The sequence below is a fragment of the Coffea eugenioides genome, chromosome 9, assembly GCF_003713205.1.
Source record: "Coffea eugenioides isolate CCC68of chromosome 9, Ceug_1.0, whole genome shotgun sequence".
Taxonomy (NCBI): Eukaryota; Viridiplantae; Streptophyta; class Magnoliopsida; order Gentianales; family Rubiaceae; genus Coffea; species Coffea eugenioides.
In genome coordinates this window covers 34,930,884-34,943,990 of record NC_040043.1, presented here as the reverse complement: position 1 = coordinate 34,943,990, position 13,107 = coordinate 34,930,884, and the positions used below count along the sequence as shown (strand labels likewise).

Below are 13,107 nucleotides of genomic sequence, written 5' to 3'. Positions count from 1 at the left end.
CGTTTCATCCTCTAAAGACTTTGCTGGCCGCTCAGCAGCCTGCACCACAACAACCCTCTCGGGCAACCCCTTTCCCTTAACTTGATGCTTTCCCCGCCTCCCCCAGAAATTGTCAACTCCACCCAAGCGCTTGCCTTGTCGACCGCAGCAAATACCTTACCGTCAGCCGTTGTTCTCCTCTCCTGCTCCACGATTGGAAGCGTAGCTATGGTGGGTTGCCACCCCTGTTCACCTTGAACTCCCTTATCCCTCAGTTCGTTGTCTTGCGCCTCCCCAGAGTCCAGCATGCCGCGTGAAGCAAGCCCCGAGGGTGCCACTATTGCCTCAGGATCAGTCGCCATCTCCTGCAGCATCAAGGAAGACCTTTCCCCAATGTCCTCCGTTGGCACCTGACCTTGGTCGCCTGTGACAGCAGACGCCTTCAGCCGAAGCTCTCCTGTCCTAGTTGTCTTGGCCTGCTGGCCTGTAGAACTCCGCAACTCATGTTTTAGAACATGGCAGGTCTCCTTGTCATAGCCTTGGCAGAAGCAGTGTGAGCAATACCTAGGAGGATTTTCAACCACCAGCTCCTGCCAGAAACCCGCATGGTTACCATTCCCAATCCAAACCCGCGAAGGCATTGGTCTCAACAGATCCACCTCCACGCACATCAGCACCACACTTGGCCTTGACACAGCCAGGGTGGCCGCATCAACCAACAAGGGATTTCCTACAATGGAAGCAATCTGGAAAAACACCTCTTTGTTGAAAAAGTGCAGTGGAAGTTTTGGTAGTTGGAGCCACAGAGAAACCACCGAAGACTCCTTGTCAACATGGAAAGTCGAGGTCCATTTGAAAACTCTCATAGAAGCGAAAGACACATACCAGATCCTCCTAAACCATATGCAATGGAAATCCGCTTCATTGCGCAACTGAATCAGAACATTTCGCGCGTCCAACAAGCCCACCGTGGGGTTCTCTCGCAGATCCAGTGACGCAAAAAACTTTCGCACCTCTTCCATCTTCGGTCTGCCTCTGGAGAATTTACCAACCAATGCATAGCGAAACAGACTAGCTAAAGCTTCCACTGCTGCCTGTGAAAATATAACCGCTGGCTCCCCTTTGTGCGTAGCCTTCTCTGCCACAATGGAAAGCGAAGGCTGCGATGAGTTCTGTGCGAATAGCTCAGAAAAGGACTTGCGTTGGAAAGTAGGGGACACAAGATGCCCCCCATCAGGTGGATGGAGGGCTGCCATGGCTGGCCGCACCACCCCCTTGCACTAGCCGCACCCATGGACAAAACCCTAGCGCCGTAGCCCTCCCTACTATTTTGGAAAAAACCCCACAGAAAGTGTCGCCTGCAAAACTCTTACCCTATCAATAATACATCACTTCCACTTAGCTACTTTGCATGCCCTGCATTCCTCACCGATGCCAACGTCGCACGAGGTATAATATGGGTTTTACCTGAACAATACGAATAGCATATAATATATCTCTATTTGATTTCACCTAAACAGACTAATTGTAATTATATACATGCGATTCAATAGATATATACATGGGTTTAAATCTAACAATTGTGTTTTAAACCCATATATATATATTTGATTTTACCATGTGAATCTCTTCAATATTTGTAATATTTCTCTTTTGGTAATAATTCATTTATTGAGTTGTGTAATAAGGTCATCTAATTAATTGGTCTTATTTCGAATTCTATAGTCATCTTAACAAATTACAGTTTAAATCTGAAATTTTTACTCGCTAAAACAGTTGAATTTCTTACCTTGTAATTGTCTTAAAATTTGAAAGTGTCAATCACTTACTTCTATTTGTCATACTTTTCTTTTGTTTATTTTTCTGTCCAAATTTAATTCGATATAAACACTTGATAATGTTTAGGATTAAATGTCTTCTTTATTTTCAATTTTCGAGTAAAAGGAAATGAATATCAGTGAAAAACTAATAATTTTTTTAAACTCCTATATATATCTATTTAATTTCACCTAAACAGTACATTCAGACAAAATCAAATAGAGATATATTACATGCTATTTGTATTATTCAGGTGAAATAAAATATATATATATATATATGAGTTTAAAAAAAGTTATTTGTACACATGATCAATGAGGGATGAAAAAATTTATTTTGTAAAAGATGAAGGATGAAAAAATTCATTTTGTGAAATGCGAGGGATGAAATAATTCATTTTGTGAAATGTGAGGGACAAAAAAGGTTATTTTATGAAATGTGAGGGACTATGGATTGAATTATGTAAATTTTGATTTGACAATTTTACCCTTAAAAAATGATCATGTGCAAAGCACATGGTGGATTCCGACAAAAAACTAATCGAAAATCTAAATAGGGACCAAATTTGATACATGTGAATTTGTAAGGGACGTAAAAGTATACTTTTAAAAATGAGAGACGAAAAAAGTGATTTTACAAAATGTGAGGGACGTTTTGAATAATTTTCCCAAAAGATAGGACTAAGATCCTTAAAAAACATCCATAGTTCCTACTACTTCTTTTGTAGCAAAAATAAATAATGTAATGAAAATGAATTTTCACGTATTACAACCTAAAAAGTGTAAAAAAAAATATACAACTTCGTTCCCCACCCCATCTTGGGGTTTGCCAAAAAAAAAACTTCAAATCCTTTTTATTTTGATTCTTCCCATGGCCTTTAAGTAATTCCAAAAAAAAAAAAAGTAAATTTGCAACTAGTACATCTATTAGCACAATGTTACGACATTTTGAAAATGTAAACTATTTTTTCGATTATAAACCAGTCGAAATCACTATAAATTCTTGCCCCTATTTCTGTTTATGTTTTTACACTTTAAATTTAATTATTTCCACTCCAGTTTGTTTGATCTTATTGTTATTATTCTGATTTGGGGTGTTTTATTTGTATTCATATCTATTTATAATTAATCTTTGGCTAGTTTTTGTTAATTCCAAGACCCCTCAAACATCAATCCACTCCTCTAGGTTGGTTTACAGGGACAATACAATCATTCATCTAAAAATCTTCAATTTAGTTGTGCTTTCACAATGTTCATAGTTGAATATGCTTTTTGGCGCATAGCAAATAGTAACAAGAACAATCAATGCCAACTTTAAAAGCATATACACCAGAGATTTTTTTTTGTTTTGACCAACTTTTGTGAAAGATCTCTCATTTTATTCAACTTTGAAAAATATACTATTTAATGTAATATCATTTATGTATGTATCAACCTCAATATTTTCTGGTTAGATAAGGACGACAAATATTTATTTTAATTTATATTTCTCCATTCAGGAAAGCATCATTGCTTCTATTTGCATTTCTACATTAATGAGACACAATATTAACTTATAATGTCTCATCTCTCATAGTTAAACTACAATAAAACCTATATAAATTAATACTCAATAAATTAATAACCTCTATTGAATAATAACATTTCTTGGTCCTGACTTGGACTAACGAGCTAAATTATTAACTTTGATAAAATAATAAGATAATAATTCGGAAAATTAGGCATATGTAAGAGGAATGTTTTTGTCTTTCTTTCCCATGAATAAATAATATATCCATTGATCTAAAAAAAAGATAATATTTTTTTGAAAACTTTCAATAACCATTTGGTCCCATTCATATTGTAAATTGATGATTCACAAAAATTACATATCGTATTTTCCTAAAATTTGAGTCTACTATTAATTTGTGAAAACCTTTTACATAGGGAGCCATAGTTTAATGTTTAACAGTGAGATACATGAGAAAACTTTATGTTTATTTATTATAAAAAGACTTCCTTGTCATACACACACACACATATTATTAATATGATTCATTGTATGCATTTAATAAAATGGAAGTGGGCATCTATCAATAATAGTATTCTTAATCCTTTTGACCTCTTAATAATAGAAAAATGATATTAGTTACACACGTACATTGAAGATATTAATAGAATTAAATTATACATGTAAATCAAGTAGATACGAATTTGTTTATATTTCCTATATTTTTAGACTCCTTTTATTAATAAAACAATAGTTGATTAAATAAGTATTTTTTCAATTGAACCAACTCCCTTTAGAGGAGTTGGCCACCACATTAATTGTGAGGTGGGAGATCAAGAGTTCAATATGCCTCCCATCAATGTGCCTCAATACGAGATTTGTTCTAAATTCATACGGGTGTGTGGTGCACCCATCTGATCTGATGGTGGTTCAGTCCCCGTCATGTTCTCCTGACTCAGTTGAGCCATCCCATAGAGTAGGCTCCCCCTCCCCTTAGGAGTAGGAGTAGGCTAGGCTGGTCTAGATGTGTCGTTACGTAAAAAAAAATATTTTTTCAATTGTAAGTACACGATAAATGAATAAATTATTAATTTATTGATTAATTAATACCTCTTAAATTAATAGAATTTGTGTGGTCCCAAAGTTATTAATTCATAGAAGTTTTACTGTACTCTTATTCATTCACATACACATGGTTAAGTGTCAGCATTGACCATAGCCTTTAATGTGTATTGTGGAAGATTTTTGAATAGTTCAAAACTTCAAAAGAGAACAAGAAATTATCAAAAAATTCAAGCATGGGATTTACCATACATAAATCAGTAGCTTGCACGTTAAATTCAATAATTAATTCAGACCATTCGAGAGTCAAAACAAAAAGTGTTTTGAGGGTGCTTAGTCAAAATTATATTATAATTCCACACCACCTTTATGGAATTTTTGACTTTAATCACTTTAAGGGTGATAACCCTATATTTTATGTGAATACAATATTTGATGAGCATATTAATATTATTAATTCCTTTAACTATTTGTATCCAACCATTATATTAGCACATACACATTAAAGTGATTCATACTCATATGTGCTAATTTAATTTTACACCCAAAATCAAGAGAACAGAATAATATGGGCAATATAAAGTAATAATTACAAATTATTGGAATATAACACAAGTTAAAAATGAGAATACTTGTATAAGGCATAAGGATGCGATTTTGTCTTACTATAATATTAAATAGTAAATCTAAACTCATAAGCTAAAACAATAAGTTAAAGAAATAGTCCTTATCTTTGGGCATGGAAAAATTTGCTAATTTAATATCTAGCAAACTAACTTGCTCAATAGATTTACTAAATAATTAAATCATTAGGCGAGCAATCTATTGCATCACCATATCCTACCTTTGGATTAATAATGACATGCTAGTGTTTACTTCATAAGCGAGAAACAATTATTCACTTATAAAACCAAAACAAAAATATTATATTCAGTTGGGCCATATTACAAATGAGTGACAATTATTTCTTTGTATATATGTAATAAAGAAGTTATATATAATATAATAACTACTTCATGAATATAGAAATATAATACCTTTCGGCAAATTATAGTTCTATAATCATGATTTGACATGAATATAGATAACTATTTAATAAAATTTATATTGGTTTAATATATACTAACTTGGTTATCCCATGAAAAATTATTAAGAATACTTTTATTTCAAATTACCCAAGTACGCATTTATATATGCTCTCTCAAAATTTGAGCCTTATCATGAAATAAATGTAATTCTTAATATCAGTACAAAAATTTCATCCGAAAATTCTGCACATATCAATTGTCATTGACAAATAGCATGAAGACAAGTAATACTATATATGCACTAAATAATTTGGGCTTCTAGTTTTAGCTGAAGGATTCAAAAATGGTTCACCATGGCATAAACTACTGAGACCATGGAAGTAGTATACAATCAATCATCATAATTCAAGTGTAAACATTGAGGTTATTGCAATAAGAGCACATTTATCAGCGGTATATAATCGCTTGTAAATGGTGTTTCAGCCCAAGTACAATTTACGCATTCAAATTGTATTTTAACATCATATAGGCCGCATAAATATTCTAACATGTGTGTGTCAAACATAGGAAAGTATTGTGTCCTAGTCAATGAAATCAACGTGCAGAATAGAGGGAGCAGTAATATGAGCATATGGAATTTCGTGTTAACGACTAAAAGTACAGCACACATACAGGCACACATATATCCCAAAGTTGGCTATGCAATTCTTCGCATCAAACTTTAAGCCTTTATAATGGTTTCATGGAACTTTGTTCATTAAAATTCACGGCCCACTGGTGCCCCGTGGGAGAGCAGGGCGGGTTGGCGAGAAGTTTAGAAACATGGAGCAGGGACCATGCCCCTCTGCCATCCCTACTGCAGCCTTGTGAACGTTTTTTGGCATCTAGGGTTAATGACAAATTTTCCCCCCACTGGAGAAAAAACTGCATTTAACATAAGTTTAATCTTTTGGTGTTTTACCTGTTATGATCATTAAATAACAGCAACAGTCATTGACATGACTTTACACCATATTCTTCATTTTAGGTTAAAAATGAATAAACAACTAAATAATGGAAATTTATATATATTTATATCAAAACTAGATATATTTTAGGCTTGTTATTAATGAGTGACTACTTTTGAGGTGAGGTATCAATTTTCGAAACAAAATGAAACAATGGTTAATGATGACAACTAGCAATTGTAGCAAATATTTCTTTAGTGGGGCATTGTTTTCGTGAGGCGAATCACATGGCAGATGCTTTGGCCAAGGTTGGGGCACAGTCTGAGGATATTGCCATTTATACCTCACAGTCGGAATTACCAAGATTGGCGAGGGTAGGCTTGGGTTTAGATAGGTCACAAACTCCCGTCATACGCATTAGAGTTGTTCGCAAATAATGCCTGTATAATTTTGCTTTGTGGTTATTAATAATATAAGGGGGTGGCATCCCTCTCCACATATGGGGTTAGCCAAAAAAAAAAAAAGGGGGGGTCAAATATATAGGTTCCAAGAGCAATTGATCAACAAGAAAATAATTTCAGAAATGAAGCTTAAAATAATTTATTTTCATATAGTAACACTAACATTTCAAGAATAGAATCGCCATGGCCCCATAATCAAAATTACCTTGCTGAAATGACTTGGACCATCTATGCTAGTTTTCAAGATCAACTAAATACTTACCAACCTAAATTAGATAGGACAGGATAATTACTCAGAAACTTCATAATTTATACTAAGAGGAAACGATAAAATGTTGTCTCCAACAGCAATAGTGTGTCGACCAGATGCCAAAAGGCTGTAACCTTTGTAGTCAACATACCGCAAACTCTTGCAAGCATTCAAGTTGAATTTAACTTTGGCACTCTGTCCAGCTTGAACAAAAACTTTGTTGAATGCAACTAACTCTTTAATTTGGGCATCTCTAATCTCTGATGGAGGACTCCAATAAATCAAAATTGTCTCACTTCCATCTCTTTCCCCAGTGTTTTTCACCTCAACACTGAATTCAACATTTTGATTGTCACATGACTCAAGATCATCAATTAACACACCCGCACAAGAAGGCTGGAAAGCAGCATCAGTGTAATTGATTTGACGGCAGTGTTGATACTTGTTCAGCTTGATATCAAGTGATCTCTTTGTGGCAGCCAATGAGTAGTTGAATGTAGTATAACTTAAACCATATCCAAATGGATATACAGTAGAACCGTTGAAAAATTTATACGTTCTGCCTGGATAGCCTAAGCTGTCAATTGGCCTTAATGGCATAGATGTCATGGGTAACATGTCAACATACTCATTCTTATGCCATGTAAGAGGTAATCTTCCTCCTGTAGCAAAGAAGTGAATTTAGTTAGTACAAGTGTACCGAAACATTTTGTGTAAATTAGAAAACAGTAACTAAAAGGGCTAAACCTAAACATATGTGTACAAAAATATTTTTACCAGGGTTATATGCCCCAAAAACAACATCTGCAATGCCATGGCCACCTTCCTCACCAGGATATCCAGCCCAAAGAATTGCACTAATATTTGGGTGGTTCTTGGCAAATGTGATGTCGACACCACCAGCAGACATGATTACAAGAATGACTGGACCCTTGGAGCGGGTAGCAACTTGATTTATTAGTTCAGTTTGGTAACCAGGTAAGAGGAGATCTTCCCTATCCAGACTCTCAGCCTCGATAGATAAATCTAACCCTGCCACGATTACGGAGGCATCTGCATTTAGTGCTGCACGCACGGCTGGGTAGATCATGGTATCATTTTTGCAAACAACACCTTGACACCCTGTTGCATATGTGACTTTCCCATATTGCTGGAATCCATCAATTGGTGCAGTGAATCTACATGGAACACCTAAAAAAATATGTAGATATGCACAACATTTAGTAATGGTATTAATATTTCAACATTCAAACTAAACACATTGCATCTTTCTTGATAATTTTGATAATTTTTTGGTCGATGTACCTGCATAGTTGCCAATCATGGCATCAGTAGCATTCGCATGTGGCCCAACCACGGCAATAGTTTTAATTTTTTGCGAGTCCAGTGGCAAAGTTTGGTTATCATTCTTTAGAAGAACAATGCCTTCTCTTGCAGCTTGAATAGCTAAATTGATATGGTCTTGGGAACAGATATGATCCTTGCTAAGATTGTCAAACTTTGGGCTACCATCAAAGAACCCAAGTCTCATGAGAACAAAATAGAGGTTTCTTAAGGCCTCGTCAATGTCTGCCTCCCTCACTTTCCCTTGGGTTACAGCGTTTGCACCATAGTCTGAGTAAAAGCTTCCACAGTCTAGATCCAAACCTGATACATAAAGAAAGGAAAGAAAAAAGTAAGGGAAGACCGATGAGATGTAAGATTAAAAAAAAAAAAGAAAAAAAAAGAAAGCTAAGACTAGCCTTTAGATTAAATGAGCAACCAAATTTGTTAGTTATCCATAATTAAGTTCTCCATTAATTACAATTGGAAAAAAAGTAAAACAGCAATTAAATTATCCGTGCACATGCTATCAATAATTGGACGGAAAATAATACCGAAACGAAAAGAAGACAGAAAGAGTATAAAAGTGTCAATTAAAAGTTGACAAAATTTCCATTAGATGTGAATCAATTGTAGGGTAGAAAATAGGTCAGCATAAGCATAATAGGTATATAATTCAGCAGAATATTTCTTGACTAACTATTATGCTAACTTGTACTCTATCCATAAAATTTTAATTAAGCGCTATGGATTAGACACTAACCAGCTTTTAATGCTTGAGAAACTGCATCTTCTGCATCATCATTAAGCCATTTATGACGGTCACGCATAACTTCAATAGAATCACAATCAGAAACAATGTACCTGAAATAAGAAAGAAAAGGGATTGAATTTGGATTCTCAAATCAAGATTAACGAATAACCATAATTTAGGAAAAAATTAGAGTTTATTTTTTTTACCCATGGAGATCCCACTCTCCTCGAATGGTGTCTTTTAGAAGTCTTCGGTCTGCACAGGCCGGAATGCCATTGATACGATTGTAAGAGCACATCACACTTGTCACATCACCCTCCTTAACACACATCTCAAACGGTTTCACAAAAGTCTCTATCATATCTTGCTCTCTCACCTTTTACAAAAATTACATGAACATAAAGAGTTAGAAACATTGGAAATTCCAATATACAACACCACACAGAAAAATGGACAAATAAAATATTTAGCAAAAAGAATAAAAATAACCCAAAAAAAAACTAAATGTATCTAATTAGGACTCAAGCATATTCATTTTGGAAAAACAAACATTATGGGAGAACAATCCTTGGTGAATAAATGATTATAAATTTCTAGTGCTTGGTCAACTTGAAATATCTTACTCTAGCATCAAAGGATTCGCGGACAACTCCAAGCCAATTATCGACATCATATGCTGCATAATGCTTGCAACAGGCAGCAACTTTTAGGGGTCTACTGTTCAAGTCTGTGACGTTTTCAGTTCCCTCAACATCCTGCAACCCTCTCACATAATTAGCAGCATATCTCCCTACGACAAATGGATCTTCCCCAGGCGTCTCCAAAGCCCTCCCCCAACGAGGGTCCCTCACAACATTGATATTTGGACTCCAAAACGATAGTCCTGCATGGCCTACGTTGTGCATCGCTCTTGCTTCAGTAGAGACAACCTGCAAATATATATGAACCTCAATCATTAGTGTTTTAGTTCCATAACATTTTGCATGACAAATTCTGGAGTGGAAATCCTGATTGTGGTGGGCTATAGTTTTAAACGTTTTAAATTCTGTACCATGTCCATGTTTGCTATATCTGACGCTACATGCAAGTGTAACAATATACGAATCATAGTTTGACAAAATCTCCGTTTTCCCTCACATTGCTTCCGAACAGCCAATTTTATTTAGATGTATTACAGTGGTTTTGGAACTATTAAAAAACAAAAGTCGACAAAAGTTGAAATAAGAAATAACTTTAAATATTATAAAAATAAAAAACTCGAAGTAAATAAATAACTTTAATGCAATTTTTTCTTTATGTAATAGAGATTTCAACTTAGGGTATTCACCCTTTTTTTCTGTCGTGTAAATAAAAGAGCTATTTTACAAGCAACTACCAATAACAAAAAAGTTGCTCTACTGGCCATATGTCCTGGCTAACTCACATGATAGTACGATACAAGAATACAATGTCACGATTAAAACGAATAGCTAGGGTCTTCAATAAGATTTTCGGGACAGAAACAACGAATTGATGGTGAAGATTTTCATGAGTTAAAAATGTGTGTTGCATTTCTGTGAACAAGTGATTTACCTGACCAATTGTTTTCCATAGTGTCTCATTGAAAGATGCAGCGGTGAGGATGACCATGGGGAAACTAGTAGCACCAGGAACAACATCATCAAAAAATGATGCTTTACTTCCTTGTTGGCCGACGTTGGACACACCATGCAATGCCTCCGACCACCACTCGTATCTGGGCAGACCAATTCTAGGGACTCCCTTGGCAGTGTCACCAATTTGTTGCACTTTTTCTTCCAAGGTCATCCTATCAATCAAATCCTTGACCCTAATATGGTATGGAAGTGACGAATCACAATAAGCATATTTCTTGATGTCCAAACCAAGCTCAGAAAACCTTGATGGATGACAAACATAGCTGTAGCTAGTGGTAAGATTGAATGGAGAATCATCAATGGGTGATTCTGTTGTATGAATTTCCCTAGCTTTTGCAGAGGACAGACAACATAATGCTAAAGCTAGAATGGAAATGAAGCTAAGTTTTGCCATTGAAGAAGTATTGGTGAAAAGGATGTAGCAGCCTTGTGAGTTTATATATAGTCGTGAGTGGTGGGATACGTAAATCACAATCAACCGTTAGAGAAAAAAGACGAAATATCAGACGTAATATCAAGTGTGATTTCGAAGGAGTGACTGGATCAACTGAGTTATCCTTATCAAATTACCAGTTGTAATTATGTTAAAATCTACACGGGAATCTTAGTTTATCCACATCTAATCTTATATAAGTATGATAATCTTATATTATCCAAACAAAGTAACTACTCTTATCTGGTATTCTGTTGGTAATCATTGAAATTAGTGTTTTGCCTAACTATATCATAGTTAGATGGTATACATTCTGCTGCATAGACACTTATTCTTTTGGTATTTTTGTAAACATTGGTAATGGGTGGAATATTCCAAGTTCAATTAGTTGGACTAATTTTTTTTAAGTGTTATTATTGTCAATGAACTCTGCTGGGACTCATTGTGGCTAGTTGCTTGTTGGCGAAACTCTATTCGAATTTTCTAAAGCTTAATGATCCTTGGAAACAATTGTGGCAGGTTCAATTACTTGAACTAATTTGTGGCTGGATTGATAGTTTTTTATGTGTATTTTGGTTTTTCTGAAGTGTTATTATTGTCAATGAACTCTTCTTGGACTCATTTGTCGCTGGTTCCTCTGCCCAAAATTTTCTTATTCTTAATGGGAAACAATTGTGGTGTGAGGATAACTGTGACACCCCGCAATTTTTTGAACTAATAAGACGCATTAGTTCAAATTTACCATATTTTAGAGATAAATTTTATTTGGGAGAAAAATTTTAAATTGCAAATCTATGAGCTATTTCTATAAAACTGTGAATCGTTAGGAACTTTAAAGAATATTATTAGTTAAATCTATTAGTAAGAAATAAATATAAGAAATGATAACTATGAATTAACTAAAGTGATGACTATGCAATTATTAAGAAGAGATAAGTCTGAATTTATTATGTGGTGGTTATGTGAAAAAAAAAAAGGTAAGATTTAGATTGGTATGATTTAATGACAAGGAAGAATACATTTGAATTATGCTAATGGTCATGATTTATTTATAAATGAAATTCATTGAGTTAGAAGCAATTGATTGTGCAATAATAAGGAGATTTTTTTTTTTTTTGATAATAACAATAATAAGGAGATATTGAAGACTAAGAGTAGGAATTGATTACTAAGAAAATCAAAAGGTATCCAGACATCTCTTGAGATGGAGATAAGCTTGAATTTATTATGTAGTGGTTATAAGACTTTGTTTTTGATAAGCTATATGAAAAAAATGTAAGATTTAGATTGGTATTATTCAATGACCAGTAAGAATATATTTAAAGTATGCTAATGATAATGATTTATTTATTAATGAAATTGTTTGAGTTAGAAGCAATTGATTATGCAATAATAAGGATATATTGAGTACTAAGAGTAGGAATTGATTACTAAGAAAATTAAAAGGAAAGGAAATGTTCCACGTATCGAGACATCTCTTATGTAAATTAAAAGCTAAAATAATTAGTGAAGTGATAAGTATTGATTTATTGCAAGTTATTAGTATTAACTAATGAAGGGATAAATTTGAATTTGTTTCTGAAGTAGTTACAAAACTTTTAGTCAAATTGGAGTGGAGGTGGCTATTATGAAAGAGTTGGTAGGTGTTGAGAAAACAAATTCTCATCTATGTAGCTTTTTCTAACTGATCCTTAGTCAATTTGCATGACAATGTAAAATACATGTATCCATATATCCTAGGTAGCCAGGATGTAATTTGCATCGGTTGACGCCTAGGTAATTGATTTTGGTTAGCAAGTTTTGAGGGCAATTTGGGCCACGGGTCCGTAGAAATATATAGGTGAACATGGTCGAATATTCAAGGTGTATATCCTTGTATAAGGAATGGAGTAAATAAGAGTAGATGAAA

At 34.4% G+C, this 13,107-nt stretch overlaps 1 protein-coding gene across 1 annotated transcript; it reads right to left on the bottom strand.

The window, feature by feature from the left end:
- Positions 1-7,072: 7,072 nt before the first annotated feature.
- On the bottom strand, positions 7,073-11,159 carry LOC113782474 (probable beta-D-xylosidase 5). Its single transcript, XM_027328365.1, has 7 exons — positions 10,683-11,159; positions 9,734-10,039; positions 9,317-9,486; positions 9,120-9,220; positions 8,339-8,680; positions 7,811-8,224; positions 7,073-7,695 (listed from the first exon to the last, which is right to left on the bottom strand). Exons 1-7 carry the CDS (start codon positions 11,157-11,159, stop codon positions 7,073-7,075), a joined length of 2,433 nt encoding a protein of 810 aa, XP_027184166.1.
- Between the last annotated feature and the right edge of the window lie 1,948 nt (positions 11,160-13,107).